At 53.9% G+C, this 16,660-nt stretch overlaps 4 protein-coding genes across 4 annotated transcripts; 2 read left to right on the top strand and 2 right to left on the bottom strand.

Moving 5' to 3' along the window:
* Nucleotides 1-597: 597 nt before the first annotated feature.
* On the bottom strand, nucleotides 598-1,713 carry D7B24_007245 (uncharacterized protein; the record flags this gene model as incomplete). The annotated part of the gene is made up of 4 exons (XM_028641358.1): nucleotides 598-663; nucleotides 732-1,392; nucleotides 1,455-1,608; nucleotides 1,662-1,713. The coding sequence occupies 4 exons, from the start codon at nucleotides 1,711-1,713 to the stop codon at nucleotides 598-600; spliced, it is 933 nt and encodes a 310-aa protein (XP_028494568.1).
* A 611-nt stretch (nucleotides 1,714-2,324) lies between these two features.
* D7B24_007244 (uncharacterized protein) lies at nucleotides 2,325-3,484 on the top strand (the record flags this gene model as incomplete). Its single annotated transcript, XM_028641357.1, has 3 exons — nucleotides 2,325-2,672; nucleotides 2,726-3,184; nucleotides 3,260-3,484. The coding sequence occupies 3 exons, from the start codon at nucleotides 2,325-2,327 to the stop codon at nucleotides 3,482-3,484; spliced, it is 1,032 nt and encodes a 343-aa protein (XP_028494567.1).
* Nucleotides 3,485-4,042: 558 nt separating this feature from the next.
* On the bottom strand, nucleotides 4,043-6,040 carry MEP5_2 (Fungalysin/Thermolysin Extracellular metalloproteinase 5; the record flags this gene model as incomplete). Its single annotated transcript, XM_028641356.1, has 5 exons — nucleotides 4,043-4,229; nucleotides 4,283-4,700; nucleotides 4,754-5,307; nucleotides 5,397-5,794; nucleotides 5,858-6,040. 5 exons carry the CDS (start codon nucleotides 6,038-6,040, stop codon nucleotides 4,043-4,045), a joined length of 1,740 nt encoding a protein of 579 aa, XP_028494566.1.
* A 4,211-nt stretch (nucleotides 6,041-10,251) lies between these two features.
* On the top strand, nucleotides 10,252-14,348 carry D7B24_007242 (uncharacterized protein; the record flags this gene model as incomplete). The annotated part of the gene is made up of 3 exons (XM_028641355.1): nucleotides 10,252-10,585; nucleotides 10,635-13,613; nucleotides 13,663-14,348. 3 exons carry the CDS (start codon nucleotides 10,252-10,254, stop codon nucleotides 14,346-14,348), a joined length of 3,999 nt encoding a protein of 1,332 aa, XP_028494565.1.
* Nucleotides 14,349-16,660: the final 2,312 nt, after the last annotated feature.

Raw genomic sequence — 16,660 nt, 5'->3', positions numbered from 1 at the left:
TTCACATAATGACTACCCGTGACTTCATGACGAATGGGGCTTTCGAGCAACCCTTATGGACAAGAACGTCAGACATCAGTTGCCCCCAATGCTGTTCACCAGTGCACTATGTCGAGCTTCGCTAAAAATGTGATCATCATCACGAGCTCAGCCTCAGGTTTAGGACTGGAGACGTGTTAGGCCCTCTTCAATGAAAGCGCTCATATCGGCAAGTGTGATTTTAATGCACAGGCCCTCGACTACATAGCTAGCTCCCCGAGGACCATCGAGACAAGGTTCTGACTGGTTGTGTCGGTTAGCCCAATCGCGAGACAGTCACGGGTTTCCTGGAGGAAATCAGGCCACACTCTGGTCATGACCGCTTTACTCGTCGGTAACGAAACGGACCCAGCGGTGCTCAGCTCTACGACGGAAGTGACTCTTGTCAAAGATAGGTGAACCTTGTGGCGTCTCAAAGGCCATTCAGTTGTAAGCATCGAATTTCAATGCATTTCTAATTCTCAATCGTCTTCAAATCTCAAGGCTGCTTGAATGCATGTACTGATTCTCATTTACATTACAACCGGGCCAGAGCAGGCGTTCCAGTCCTTGAGTTAGTTATAGTTGATCCACAAGCTTCTCCGCCGCATACGAAACATTGGATCCAAAAGTAGATGGAAGTGCCTGAGTGTGACGCACGTTAGCTCTGGGCCAGAATACGTCAGCTGGTGTTCCAGAGTATAATGACTTACCTGCAGATACAGAGTGCCGTCCTCGATGACGACTTCACCGTATGAGCCGTACTTGAGAGTGTCCACCAGCCGAAAGGCCAGCTCGCCCTTCTCGACAGCCTCATTGAAACCCTCCTGAATCAAATCATCCTCTTCGATCTTGATGTTCTTCAGCTGCCAATCGAGGCCCTCAAAATACTGCTCGATCAGGTAGCCAAGCTGTTTCTCCCAGTCATCGCGTACCTCGCTGCCCTTGGCGGCCGCGGCGGTCTTGAGAGTGGCAAACGTGGCCTCAAAATTGGGGATGAGCTTGATGTCAGGCTTGGCAATTTGTGTGGCAATGGACTTTTGCACAGCGTCAATTTTCGCGTCGTATTCGGTCTTGATAGAGTGGCGCGCCAGAAAGCTCAGTGGTGCATCGCTGGGAACGGCGTTGAGGGCGGGGAAGAGCTGATCCTCCTGGGCAGCGTAGCTGATATTGGAACCCAAAGCGTCAGGGCGGAAGAGCATCATAAGCTTGCCGTCCTGCACGCCGACGCTGCCGTAGCTGAAAGTCTTCGGCTCTGCGTCTTCGACGTCCATGCCGAGGATGTGGGCAGAGGCAATGGTATTGATCTCCTCAGCCAGGTGGGGATACCTCTCGGCCTGGTACTTGATCTGCCAGATGACACCCTCAACGTAGCTATGTCAGACAATTGTCAGTGACAGGAGGTTTGGCGAGACTGTTTCCCCAGGCATTCTTACTCCTTAATACAGCTACCCACAGATTCCTTGGCGTAGCCGTCATTGTGATATGGCCAGATGGCGTTGGGGTTGATATCAATTGTCCAAGTCTCCCCAAGAAGGTCCGACAATTGTTTCTCGTAGTCTGACTTCTTGCTGTCCCACTCGTCGCGAACTGGAGAAGACATTCAGCTGAGTTTGTATTGATGCACCGAGTTTTTGACCTACTGTTCTTACGAAGCACGAGAGAGAGCTTCTCTGCGGGGGGAAGACGAACCATGATGGTGGATTTGCGTGGGTTGAGTTGAAAATTCAGGAAAAGGTATTCAGTGAGTTGTTCGCTACAAGATCTGTCTTACAACGGCTGCTAGAAGTGGTTTATGTAGCTGTCTTGACTGGCAGTTCGATGCCTGACGATGCCGGCATTTGCCGTTGCGTTGGGGCGCTGTGGAGATTATCCTCAAGGCAGATGCGCCTTGAAGCCTGCCAAGTAGGGGTCTGAAGTCTTTTCAGGAACGCGGGGTTTGTGGAACCTTGCCTGGCGTGAAGATCATAGCGGTATTCTGCCTTATGGCCTCTACTAACGACCAAAGCTGAACGCATCTGAGCTCAGCTACGACGCCTCGGCAGACGCCATCCGCCACGCCCTACCGGGAGATTGCGACCGAGACGGAATGGGGCAAGGCGTTCATTCAGACCCCTGAATGACCCCTCATCGTGAGGCGGACACAAGGCAAGCTGCCTGGATCCCATTGTGGGGTGACGCATACTTGTATTGCCTTGGATCATCATTCGGCGTCAGTGTACATGGTTGGTGTCTGCTTCTCATCCAACTTTCAAATCGAAACATACAATGTCGCTGTCAGTCTTGTCGTAAACCCCCCGCACTACATGTCGAGAAACCCAACTGACGTTAAATGTGCCAGACCTCTGAAGGTTCAAATCGGCGTCCGCGACCACTGGGCGGCGGAGACGGGTCCGACTAAGACGTCGCTAAATAAGCTCGCCAGCGTCCTCGGGCGGGCGGTCGTTGTCGATCCCGAGTGGCAGCTGCTGCTCAACGAGCTCGGCGGGATTTACTCCGACAAGCTCCGGTTTGTGCAGGTGGTCGCAGGATGTGTCGAGGCATTTGCGAATAGCACCGCGGAGCTGCTTGAGGACGAGGAAGCCCATGAGCAGTGGATAGAGACTCTTCTGGAGAAGACAAAGACTCAGTCACGTTTGAGGCTTTTCCTGGAGGTGCGATTCTACCTGATATCAATTCCAACTGTGAGCATTGCTGATCGGCACAGACATCTGGCTCTAACGATGTAGCCGTGTCGTGGTCGGACCAGAGGTGCGGGTTCATTATCAATCTGCCGAAGAAACAGATTCATTCTTTCCCGGCGCTGTATCCCAAACTTCGTGGCGATCTTCTCAAATGCTTCACTGCCTCGAGCATCCAAGCTTCCGGTCAGCCTCCCGCTGCTGACGACTGGGCAGGTGTTGAGGTTGACGCCGGTACTGGAAAGCCTACCGTCCTCGAGGCGGTCGTTCAACAACCGCAGAACCACGCGGAAACTGGCGAACACCTCCCAAACTGGGGATCCCTGCCTCGACCTGACGACTTTTTTCTGCAACCGCCCTACTACCTCATTCTTCATGGGAGCGCCAGCCAGATTGTAATCGAATGTAGTCACAGCCCGTCGCTGAAGCTGCTCTCCGAGTATCTTAAGCGTTGGTGCAGAGTCAATCACAATGACTCGCGATCTGTAAAATCCCCCCCCCCGCCCGTTTACCCAGTTGTTGCCGGTCGTTGGATGCTTACTGACAACTCCCCGGCTCAGCCACCGGCAGTCAGCATTCAGTTGCACCAGTCAGCCTTTGGGTTAAGCGAGATGTTTGACAAGCTCGAGCTCAGCACACAGGATAACCGCTACACAACTCAGTTCCAAATGACTTCGCCCATGCTATTGGCTTTGATAGAAGGTGTGTTGGGCTATAAGCTATTGTCGAACCAAGGGGGAACATGGAACTTCCGCCGGGAAACCGAGTTCCTCTCACAGCGGTGACCGCATCGGTGTTGATTCTCCTCTTGCGCCAAACCGCAAGGTGCTCTTGGAAGAGATGCAAAGCACAGCCTCCTTGTGCTCTCGAGAAGAGTACTTTTTAATGAAAGTATGGTCAGTAGCAAAGTTCTATCTTGTTCGATAATAGTTACGTAGGCGATAAGAGGCATTCACCGGGCAGTATCAGCAGGTGTGGACTTTGATGCCCGGCTCAAGAGATGAAACAGTGAGCACAAGTGCGCCCATTCACTAAGCGTAAGCTCTCTGACTCTCTATCACGTTTAATAGAACAAATGTGACCAGATAAAAGAAATCCAGATGCGTGCTGTTTGTTGAGACTACCGATTGATTCCTGCAGCGGCTAAATCTCCTCCCTGTCATCTTCATTTCCGACACTGCATAGCTCCTGCCTGACTCAATTGCATTCAAGTGCTCCTTATACAGTCGATGGGTAGCAGTGAGTGGGCGTCTTGAGTCTACGCCTTGCTCCCGTGCCTTAATCTGGGCAAGTGATCTATGATGCCGTACAGAAATGGCGCCCGGATAAACAGAATGTACTATCTAGCAGGCTCCGGCCGGGATCGTAGTGCTTGCAAGACGCCTCCCTCCATTGTAAGAGGCACCAGAGCCAAGACCGCGCTTGGCAAAGCCCTTCCACAGCTCGCAGCGGTTGCTGCCACCGGTGAGGATGCGGTCAGCGTCAATGATGGCATCTCTGGCGGAAACGAAAGTCGGATTGCATGGTTGCCTGCCGCCGATATTAGTAAATATCTGTACGATGCTGGGAATGGTCAAACTTACAGAGCCATGCCGTCAATTACAAGCTTCATGGCTAGGAATTTGCCGTCGGTTGGGACGCCTGCAGTACTGAACTGAGGCCAGGTACCATCGTTCTTGCCGTGCTTATCGATGAGGTTCCAAAGGACCTCGTAGAGAATGCTCGCCCATGTGGTACCAATAGCATGAACGGCGGTCTGGCTGTTCACTGTGGTGTATGTGTATGGGTTTGTGGTCATCGAAGTTGAGTACTTCACTGGTCGGATTCCAGCAGGGTTGTTAGTGGCCCAGGCTCCCATGACGTAGTCTGTCGCACGGGTGTCTCCTCGCTTTAGACGGATGGCTGTAGCAAAGAAATCGCTCCACCCTTCGCCCATGCCGCCGGACTCAAGAGAGTTGAGGCAGCCAGCATTTGCAGGCCCACCAGTCAGACGGTTTGAGACTAATATTCTAAGTATATGCACATCTTATAGTAGTAGAGTTGGATTCACTTACCTCCATGGGCGTATTCGTGGATGACGATGCCAGCCTCGAAGCTGGCGTCCCTGCGAGGGGTTGAGGAGGTGAAGAGGTACATCCTCATCCGGCCCGGCTGGCCATCAGCAGGAGAGGCAAAGTTGGCATTGTTGGTCCCAGAGCCATCTTGGGTGTTGAGGATGACAAAATCGGCGCCTCTTCCTCCCTGGCCATTGTTGTTGGTCTCAAAGTTGCCAGCCGCCTCGGTGAAACCTAGAAGGTACAAGAGGTCATGGAAGATGTTTGAGGTGTAGAATAGCTGGGTGATAGACGCATCGGCGTAGGCAGACGGTGTCGCCATGCTAGTTGAGTACTGGAAATCAAAGTTCAGATTCGTGCGGGTAGGGCGGTAGTTGTTGAGATACGCTGTCCCGCCGCTGGGGTTTGACTGAGCAATTGCGTTATTGCCCCTCGTCGTCGTGTAGTTGGTAGTTCCGTCGCTGTGGTAGGCAAACTCGGACGCCTTTGAGTTCCATGGGTCCGTTATTAACTGACGAGATCCCTCGCTGGGATCATTCACACCCCACGGGCTGCTGATGTCAGAACCGAGAACAGGCTGCAGAGGTGCAACATGTGTTGCCGAGAAAAACGTCAAACTGATGAAGAGGATAGGAGAACTCACTAGACGTTATAGGTCGCAAGATCGGATACGTAGTCAACAATGCCATGAATATCTTCCCCAGTTTTGGCGTCGATGTACGTTAGCAACCAGTTGTCCATGATGTCCGTCTCAACCCGCCAAGTCAAGACAAGCGACCCATCTTTTTGGGCTATGTAGACCAACTTGGCTACGGGGTCAGACACGGCGCCATCGGTGCCAGTGAGAGTGTAAGTCTCTTGCCCTTCCTTCGGCTCTGCAGATGCAGTGGAGGCCTCAATGGGCAAGCCGAGGATCTCGGTAGTCTTCTGAAGAGCGAGAACGGGGTCGTTGAAGTCTCTCTTTTTCAAGGGCTCCTCCTCGGGGATCTCGCCAGAGAAGAAACTGTTGCCGAAAGAAAAGACTTCACCATTGCTGTCAACCTGAATCATGTTAGTTCCCCAAATGGATAATAAGAACCACCCTTGAGAACGCGAAAAACTTACATTGACATTGAAATCAGCATTGTCAATGTCGATGCCGTGGGCGGTTTGCTTGAAGTTTACATGGGCAATTCCATTAGCTCCCACGTAATGATCGGAGACAACCCTGAAGGTGACGCCGGGCACAGTAGCTTTGACGAGCTCAGTGGCAGTCTCAACGTACGTAGCCCGCTTGCTGAGGGTCATAATTGGGTCAGAGGCTGTTTCTGTAGCGTTGACATATTCTGACAGAAGGGGAAGCCGGAAAGCCTCGATATCAACACCTCTCCGGGCGAGATGGGGCTGATGAGTGGTTGGATGGGCAAATACCCGGGACCCAGGCCCAAGCAAGCCCGTGAGCACGAGAGATCTGATGGCACCCATGATCATAACGATGACAGAAATATTTCTGGAGATGCTTGCGATAAGTCGAGAGCTGATGAACTCCAGATCACGTCCATCAGAATCGTGGGATTCTGGAAGTGAAATAGACGGCGACACGAGCTCCTCGTTCACAGTTAGTCCCTCGCGGTAACAGCTACATATACTGGCCTTGATCGAGCTTCCTATTCAAGTCTTCCACTCCGTCCTCTATCTCATGATGTAGTCTCTGGGGTTCGTCAAGGTCACTTTCCCTATTGAGTACATGTAGCGAAATCCCCTCCTCCAACGTAAAGTCGTGACATGGCATCATTATGGAAATCCACCCTTCTTCTTCGCATTGCGGTCATGGGACACGCTGGTTGTAATCATGTCGCTGCTTCTGCTGCTTTGTCACTGCTGTGTGAGTACGTAAAAGGAAGGTGGCCACATCTCGATACGCCGAGGTTGCATCCGCGATTGATTCACCAGAATCGCCATGCAGCCAAGTTTGACTCCGGTAGATCAAGTTGATCTCCACAAGACATCTTGTGACTAAGCTCTCAGCTGTGCTAAACATCCTCCTCGAGGGGGTTAGCCTGGGCTACTACAACACCTCTCTCAACAATTAGCTCCTTCGGACTTATCGTCCGCAAGTAAGCTGCCGTATGGCACAAGAGTCAAAGTCACAGTTGGGGCTTCCGGAACTTCCGGGAGTGAATTTCAGTTGAATGTACTGAACGTACATCAACTGGCGAAATGTGATTAACCTACGGAGGGTCAATCCCGACCAACAAAGACATCACATGAGGTGCTCATGTAACCAGAGTCTTACTCTCAACTGCCTCTTAAGGTCGGTTGGTTACAACCAAGCATGAAAGCGGGGACGTAGGCCCTCATGTCGTGACTAGCTTGGTGCCGGATATCGGCTGCTATGCTGGCGAAAGACCTGCCTAAAGCGGGTTCTGCCGACGCGGGATTTACAAAGCTTATCATTTCGGGGTCTATGCCGGCCGGGCGTCAGCGCAGCCTCATCGGACCTCATCACCGTCACAGATGTAAAGAGGATGCGACCGAGGCACTCAGCCAAGATCTTCCACAGAAGCGGCCATTGACAACGAAAACTTGACGCGCGGGATGGTCGATGTCAAGCACACCTTATCGTTTGATTTCATCGCCAATCAGATTTGCGACTCATAATTAGAATCGCCTTGACAAGCCTAATGCTAGTTCTCCGCCAGTTGAAAAACTATCCGTACGGACTTCACAATACTTATCTCCGGAGGGTAGAGGTTTACGCTAAGGATTCCACTTGGGTCAGAAGACAAGAAACATATCATCGGAGAATTGTTACGATGGCTGTTTTGGAACTCGAATCGCCACTGAGTGCATGCTATTGTGGACATATGAGATGGACGAAGCGGATAAGGTAAAGCAGATGGATGAGAAATGAATGTGGATTGGTGTCAGTGCTTGATTTGGGGCAGAGTGAAGAGGTCTTCCACACGTGGTCCGCAGGCAATAGAATACAGGCAGGGGTACGGCACACATCTGAATTCTAGCCCTCCGCAGCTTAGATGGCCCTCCGCAGTCCTTATATACACGCTCTCGTAAACATTGCCCCCCTGACGGACCCCGTGCTTGGTAACTCCGCATGGCCACCTGACAACTAGCATACTCGACAACGTGCAGGAGTGTAGCACACGTCTTATCTTATCACTATAGATTCATCGTTTAGATCCTTGGGTGATTGACCGCCGGTACTAACAGCTATGGAATAAGCCAATTTAGTAAAAGAACAGGCAATGTGCCTCGGAGTCAATCATATGTACTACTGCGGAAAAGAAAATCGACAGGAACGTGAGGAGATTGTTTCGGGTGCTGACGTCTATCTACATGATTTTTCGCGACATGCCAGCTTTCGGCCCCTACCCCGCCGCCCTTCGAAGGTGAACTTTCAGGCGCCGCCTATTATGCCTGTAGTTGTGGTTTCAATGCGTATCAGGAGCTGCTGTTAATGTGATCTTACGTCAATGAATAAAGTCCGCATCAGCATCTTAGCTATAGAACATTAACTCGCTAGAATGCCCACCATGGAGCCTGTTGTGTGCCTCTATGCAAGGGTCAAACAGAAGTACCTGCTGCAGCGCTTTTGGATTGAGAGAGGTGCGAGGCCAAGAACGAGGGAGGGTAACCCGAGTATATGAATTGCTGGCTTTTGTGTCCGACTTTTGAGACAGCGAAACTAGGGCGCGAAGCCGAAGATGGTTCGAAGCCTGTGTTGGGCCTGAGCTCAACTCCTTCAACAATGAATCCCGATAAACAACATCATCTATCCTCACTATTAGCTACGAAAATTCATCTGCACAGCCGTGTTGCGAGTTCCATTACTTAATCTCATACCGGGAAAAATCTCAAAAGCAGGTAGAAGCCGGAATTTTCTTAATTAATTCAAAAACTCTACTTTCGCTGTGAGAGTCATGTGTGGCCACGGAGCGTGAAAGAAGCTGTGGTTCAACAATCTAAGTAGCGGGGAAACAGCAGTGTCCAAGCCCTGCGGCTTGAAGATGGGCTCCAGAAAAACAGCCATGGATGCAAGTTGGTGACATGTCAAATATCAAGAGGGTCAACTGTCAAACAGAAATACTAAAGAGTTTATGTGAAATATCGCGCCCAAGTTATCAATGGTTGCAAGTGTAATTCTCAGAATGAAGGCCAACATTTTTCATCTGAAAACTACATGAAAGTATCCTGGTAGTCGATCGTAGCGATCCTTCCCCCGGTAGACATGATGACTTAAAGCTATGGATGAGGGATTACATAGGTAGTGAGTGAAGGCTATTCGATACAGGTGCTTTTTCGAGTGCTACATGAATAGCGTACGAAAGTATAATGACAACTAAGTGCGTTGACAACGTCTTCATCTAATGATCAGTAGCAATTTATAACGGCATCCTTGGATGGAATGCTAGCGTAGCATCGTCGATAGAGCGTGAACCTTAGGTGTTTTTGCAACTACACCAGTTTGTCTGATAGCCATCTCAGGTTTGACCATAAGGCAACGAGTGTAGCATTTCGTGTTCGACCACTGGGTTAACGCAGATTCCCTCGTGCTTGGAATACAATATTGGTGTGCTGTGTGCCAATCGTTAGGCATTCAACAACTCTACCACGATGTGAATGATGAATGCTGCTCTGGTGCCGAAAATGATGACCATCTAGCATATCGGTTCTGAAGTAGAAATGCAAGATGAGGCAGTCTGGAGATCGTAGTGCCAATGTCTCGAAACGACGCCCAAGGCCTCATGCCTGTCGCAACTAGTGCTTGCATTGAGTGGCTGGCCTTAGTGAGGAGTCAGGGGTAGGGCTGGGCCCACTGCGTGCCACAATCGTGATCGGCATCATATGCATGCCAGCTGACCTCTCTATGTCTGCAGCCTGATGAGGAGGCTTCGGAAGACCCCCTCTATGCATGCTTGCTTGCATACCGATGATAGATGGTTTGCGAGTTCCCTAGTCAGATCTTCAGAGCTGTGCGTACCCCCTTCCGATGTGAGCTGACTAAGTGTATCGTTGGTTGTCACGTGTCAGGCTCGCAGGCCCGTTCAGATAACAGCTTAAAGATCTACGCCAATCAGACCGCAGAAGCCGCCTTTCCCCCCTGGACTGGAATGAGGTCAGTCACTCCATCCAGTCCGCCCAAGATCCACACCAGCTCCGTCCCGGTCGCGATATGATTCTAGCCTGCCTAGCATTCGTGGCATCGGACTGACCTCCTCTCCATCAGCTCCTGCACTTACCTCAACCTCCTCCGCCGTTGCAACAAAATCCGCCATCACGACCAGTTCCGAACCCTAACTGCGCCAAAGACCCATCATCATCTACGGCTCCGATCCAGCACCCTCAAGGTCCGACTGCCCGACTCTACCTCCGAATCGCCTTCTTCACCACCCACCACCCACCACCCACCACCCACCACCCACCACCCACCACCCCCTTGTCATCCTGGCTCCCAGCTGGGCGAGCTGGCCAGCCCATACCCAGCACCGGTCGAATGAATGCAACCTCTAAATCCCTTCCTCGCAGCCTTCTTCCGAAGCTCCCTGCCGACTCAGTGCACCCCAGTGCACCACCACGTCCTGCTGGTTCCGAGCACCGATGCGCTCCTCACATCTAGAGAGACCGACAGCGGCTCCTCCTCCCAGGAGGTGATCGTTTCGGAAGACTTTCTAGCGAGCCATGTTCTTCGAATACCAGGGACGGCCATCTCGGCAGCAGGCGGGAAGGAGGCTGCGCAGAACCTTCGGGAGATGCGGGGCAAGGCCAAGCAGTATACCACAATCAACGGTCGCACAGTCGTCATCAAGGATACCCACGTGTACAGCAACAAAGGTTTGTGCCATGGCCAGACTCGATTGTGCTTCCACTGACCTATAGTTAGGCTTCAAATCCCTTGCGCAAGCGCAGCTCTTGAACGATGCCATCTGGTACCCTGATGTCCTTGAGCCTAGACCATGGCTCATCTATTACATTACGAAACCGCTAGTTGGCATTTGGGAAGAGGTTACCATCGCACCAGCAATCCTCGTCGATGGTGCGACGAAACGGGCCATGGCGTTGAACCGAGCTGCCAACGTTGCTGCCAACGACGGCGCCATGCTGCCGCGGAAAAAGGACATTAAGAGCTTCCACGAGCTTCTCAACCAGTTTCCCATCATCGCACGCCAGATGCAGCCTGGTCTCGAAAAGCTGTTCTTGGAATTCACCATGGTCTTTGAGCGCCCGCTACCTCCGCCGCCATCCGCCTCTTCAATACCAGACCCGCTCCCTGATGGACCGATCGCCTCGGCCATGAAGAAGGCTCGGTCAAGCAGCATGTCGACCCCCCGAAACGGCATGATCGGTCCGAAATCTGTGCCCGTCACTGAGCCGTTCTATGCCGAGGACGACGAGGATGTTATGCGCGCCTCATTCGAGACAGCCGTCACCACTGCCATTGACCTGTTCCAGGCCGTCGACAAGCAGCAGCTGTCCATGCTCGGCGCAACTACCGACCTTACTGGGCCAATCGTGGAACGGCTGATCGAGCGCTATGTGACGGAGAATGTGCATCACCTCATCTTCCCGCGACTCAGCGCCATGAAGCGACCCTACGATCTTGAGTTAGAGGCCAAGATCCGCCAGATGGAATTCATCGACCTGTCACAGCTCGGCATCGGCATTGATGGTGGCCCGAGAGTCAAGCACGATTTGACTATACACCTGGGGCTTGCTGTCGAGGAGTTTAAGAAGATGGGCAGCGCCATGAGTCCGCAGGAAATGTTGGAGCTGCTGTTGTCCACAACCAAGATGGTGACGCAATTAACGGCCGTAGGCGAAGCCAGTCAATCACAGAACCCGTCTTCCGAAAAGCCCACGACACTCACAGTCAACGCCGATACACTTGTGTCTCTACTGCTATTTGTCGTCATTCGCGCGCAAGTCAGAAACCTGCAGGCCAGGCTAGTTTACATTCGCCACTTCATCTACATTGACGATGTGGAGAACGGCGAGATGGGCTATGCACTGAGTACCTTTGAAGCAGTCCTTGCGTATCTTGCTATGGACTCGGGAGGTCTTCGACGGGCGAGCCGCCGAAACAAGGCTCTCTGGGATGCTGCCCGGAATGGCAAGATGGATGATCTTCAAAATATTATGGAACCAGAGCCCGGCCGTAACATGCAAGACGAGGACGAAGATGATGAACATGTTTTCTGCGACTCGCCAATACCCAGCCGGCCATCTTCTAGTTGGAGCGTCACAAATGGATCAACACACGGGACATCTTCTCGGAGACCCTCTACAGCTGCGTCATCAACCGCGCGATTCTCATCTGGGTCTGGTTTGAGCCATGTATTTCCCTTTGAAGCCGGGAGCGATGCATCGTCGTCATGTGTCGACTGTGTCATGCCACCGCTTGCCAGGATAAAGAAGGTGGCCATGGATACGAGGAGCATGTCGAGCAGCTCCGAAATCTCGTACCATTCTCGAGCCGCAAGCATCGGAACCCTAGGTAGCGCTATGGAAGGCGATGTGACGGTCGAGCGCTTATCACAAACACATGATCTGTTCGGCGAATCCGTACTCATGATGGCTGTGCAGCATGAGAGACCTGATGTGCTCCAGTACCTGCTGTCGCTCAACGAGTACTACACCAGCCAAATTGTCCTCGATGACATCAACAACGAAGACACAACGCTTCTCAGCGCCGCTATACAATTAGGTCACACGGAACTCATCGACACGATACTTGATTTTGTGGCCAAGGCGGTGACGACGGAGCAATTGTCGCGATACCTCGCTTCGCAAGACATATGGGGCCGCAGCTGTGCGCATTACATGTTCCACGCGCCCTACCTAATAGCCAAGATTGGCAAACTGGTGCCCTGGCGGCAAAAAGACAAAAACGGACAGACGCCGCTATTCGCCCTCTGCCGCTCGTACGACCACGGAAATTACCTCGAGATGGTGCCGGCCGGCTTGGATGCGGCCACGGCAGCGCAGGCTGACGGGCAGCCGCTGCATATTGACGACCACATTGACGGCAAGGGAAACTCACTGCTCCACATTGTCAACGACCCACAACTGGCGCTTCGGATCATGCAACAGTGCGACGTCGATGTCAATGCGACGAACGACAAGAAGTTCACGCCACTCATGGTCGCTAGCAAGTATGGCAGGCTTGACATGGTGCGCACACTGTTCGTCGACCCTCGGGTCGACACTGCAGCCAGGGAGCTCCGTGGCTTGACGGCTGTCGAACTAGCCAAGGATGACGAAGTGAGGAATAAGATTGACGACCTGGCGCTATTCAGCATGCCGCCAGGCGCCGACGCACGCATCACAGGTGTTGTGCGGGCGTACTTCGTCGAAGATGCCACCGTCCGGCTGGTCTTGAAGTCGGCCGCGCCAGCTGACCATCTGACATACACGGTCACTACGAGCCGGAGGTCACTTTCGGATTTTGAACATCTCGGCAATCTGCTGGCGCTGGAGAACCCGGCTTCCTGGATACCGTCAGTTGCTAACGCAAGGTCGCCATTCCAGATCCCATCAAAGCCGTCAAGGGCGGTGTTGCGGGATATCCAGATTCGGACTGATTGGTTCCTTCGCATCATGCTTGCGCACTCGACATTCTCGACGCATGAAATGCTGTGGGAGTTTTTCCTGGTGCCGGATATCCAACTGGACATGATGGACCAGCGCAGCAACCTGAAGGCAGAGACCAGGGCGGAGAAAGTGCGAGAAGAGCTGGAGCCATTGGAAGACGTCCGCGAAGTCGAGCAATTCATCAACCACGCGCGAGATATGATTCGCAGCGTCAACTACTCGACCAAGAGCGTAGCTCGACGGGCCAGCTCCGTGGCCGTCGTTACTTCTGGTAGGTCTTTTGCTCTTGTAGGTAGCATATGTGTACTGACATGTGTCAGATCTCCATGATGCCGCCTCGCTTTTGCATCGTGCAGTATCAACATTGCCGTTCCTGCCAGAAGCGCACCTGACTGCTCTCGAGGCCTATGTCCGAGTGCTGGCACCAACACAACTTAACCCACCGACGGTATTTCATGGCTCGCTGCTCGCTCTGCAAACAACGGTCCAGGCTCTGCTATCGGCATTGTCGCGCCCGCCGGCGCTCATCTCGCAGATTGCCACGGCGCGCAAGACGATTGAGCGGAACTACAACTCTCTCAGCCGATCATCCAGGTGGCCGTTGGGCCTCCTCGACGACACAAGGCAACGGATGAACGAGGAGAAGGAGGAGAAGGCCCGCCAGTCGCAGGAACAGCTGGACGATCTAGGCCGCGAGCTGCGGTACACGCAGCAGGTGGTGGCGGGCGAGCTCGCAGGCTACCAGGAGACGCACGAAAAGATGGGCCGGCACGCGATCCGGCAGTTTGCTCGCGGCATGATCATCCAGGAGCGGATCCGGCTGGAAGGCATGACGAGGCTTCTCCGGAAGCTCCGCGAGGCCAAGGGCGAACAAGTCACGCAGCCGGGCGTTTCAGGTGGTGCGAGCAGTGCTGATGTGAGTCAAGCATCAGAAGAACCGGCTGATGCAGCTGCTCGTGATGGTGCAGATGCAGGCGGACCCGAGGTGGCGAGCGTGCCGGTCTGAGATGGTTGTTCCCCGGTGGACAGGTCGTCAACACCATGGGACGACGCGTGGGATGGGGGGGGGGGACGGGTTCGTCACGACGCGTCTGCGAGGCACGCTTTTGACTGGCGAAGAGGCTCGGGTCGAAAGGTGGGCTGCTGCAGCATGACGGGGTACACTGTACTACACCCCGGGGAGGTCGGACAAGGGACACAGACACAGACACAGACTTAACGGCCAAGACTGGGGAATCTCGGCATAGGCTGCTCGGTGGGCTTGGAGGACGATTGCAGCGCTGTCTTCTTTCTGGCTGAAGCTGATACTTTTTTTTCTTTGTTGATCGGCGCGGGATTTAGACACGGGGCCAGGCGTTGTGTTTGTGCCATGTCTGGGAGGGTGAAAGCGAATAGAAGCTTTTTGGTTTTTCTTCTTTTTTTTCTCTCTCTGCTTGTTACCAGCCTTTTTTTCTTCCTGCCTGTTTACGCGGTGCACCCGCCACGCAGGAGTTAATACGCGAGTTATCATGATGTGTCTATCTGCTGTATGATACCACTATGAATCTTCTCTAGTAGTCGTCATGGCGAAGAAGGCTGGTTTGTAGAATGCTTGTTGAGGTCTTCTTCGGGACAGCTTTGAGAAGCCGTCCAAGCTCCTCCGCCAGGGAAGCTCTACCTGCAGCCATTGCTCGTCATGCGCCAACCCCTTCTGCATCATGCTGTCCTGCAGCAAAGCCACGTCGACCGAGGAGCTCATCCAAGCATACACGTCCCAACCACCTCCACGACGCTGACCCCCGACACGCGACCAAGAACAGACGTGTCCCAGCTCTGCAGTAGGGGGCGAGTCTAGCGCATGAGTCACCTGCCACAGTGGCTCGGTGCCAGCATGAATCCCTCCCCCCGGTTTCTCGAAAAAGTCGGGACGGCAATCTGTCTGTTCCAACCCATGTTTCCCCCGTCCGATCAGCACGACGGCGGCGTCCGAGCGTTCGCGAAACAGAACAAACAGGTCGTGGACGTGGGAAACACGCTCCCAATGAGAAGAGGCGAGAGCCAATCGCTGGCGGCGCGTGCCGATTGGTCCGGCGCCCTCGCACGGCGCGTCAAGATTGGGCCGGGGTCGGGGACCAATGGCGAGGGCGATCTGGGGTATGACGGGCGGCCAATGAGCGCGTGTGAGCCGGTGGCGCGTAGGATGGGGGGATATTGAGGCTGTGCAGCGTTGTACGCGGCAGCAGTCTTTGGTCGTGTTGTAGCGTTGTAGGGGCCCTGCTTAGGTCATGCTTCATTTCATGTCTTTGACGGAGGCAGTGGGACAAGTGGGACAAAGCCAGCGGCAAGCCAAACCGCTGCCGTTGCGCCGGTTCATGCTGGAGACGCGGCAGCTAGCCGGGCGGGCAACCTCACAGCGGCCCCCTCTCCCCCCCCCCCCCCTCTCCAGCGGCAAGCGGCTCCTTGGGCCTCTGCCTGGTCTGGTAACACCTGATTGCCAGCCCTGGCAGGCGACAGCGGAGGAGGGCACAGCCGGCGGGCCTGAAGCTGGCGTGAGGGCGGCTTCGTCTGGTGTAAGCGCCGTCCTCGACGACAGGTTTTTCTAGGCGCCGGCGGTTACGGAGGGCGGGAAGGATGGGCGAGGAGCCGAACGGGTCTGGGGGCTCATCATCTGGAGGGGGTGAGTGGTCGATGTTCATTTCGGCAGCCGCTCGCTTTCTGAAATTGCCCTCTGTGTGTACGGGCACCTGCTCGGCCTCAGCAGGCGTCTGTCTGCTGGACGGGTGTATACGAGATGACCGAAATAGAAGGCATACTGGTGGTGAGGCGACTACGGTAGTCAGCTGGCTGGCCAAGCAGGTGTAGGCGGGTGTGGTTCAGGTCAAGGCCCACTGTAAAACAGTAGAGAGACAGGAAACCAGAGAAGCAAAGCAGAAGGTTTTCGAGGGCGCAGCGTGATACTGGGAACCGGCATCGCAACGCCCAGGGACGCGTGTTGCCTGTTTGGGGTTTGGTGATGGCTTCGCGGTCGTCGCGACTGTTGACTGAGCGCCCCGGGCAACAGCGCGCGCGACCAGACAACACCAGCACCGCATCTACCACCGGCTCCCTTCTACTGGCCTTGTCGGTGCCACGCTAGAGCTGTACGAAGCTGGAGCCCTCGGTGTCGTGGTGTCAAGGTGTCATGGCATGTCTTGGTGTCTAAAAATGAGTCAGAGACGCCTGCAGGATAGCTGCATACCTGCCTGCATCGAGCGCTGGCCAGTGGGAGGGGAGAAGCGGGTGGTACAGGGGAAGGAACCCCGGATCGAGGGTACAAGGCTACAACAGTGTCTGAAGCCC

This window comes from Verticillium nonalfalfae, assembly GCF_003724135.2.
Source record: "Verticillium nonalfalfae strain VnAa140/NRRL 66861 chromosome Unknown scaffold_57, whole genome shotgun sequence".
NCBI classification, from domain to species: domain Eukaryota; kingdom Fungi; phylum Ascomycota; class Sordariomycetes; order Glomerellales; family Plectosphaerellaceae; genus Verticillium; species Verticillium nonalfalfae.
This window is presented reverse-complemented; position numbering and strand designations above follow the sequence as displayed.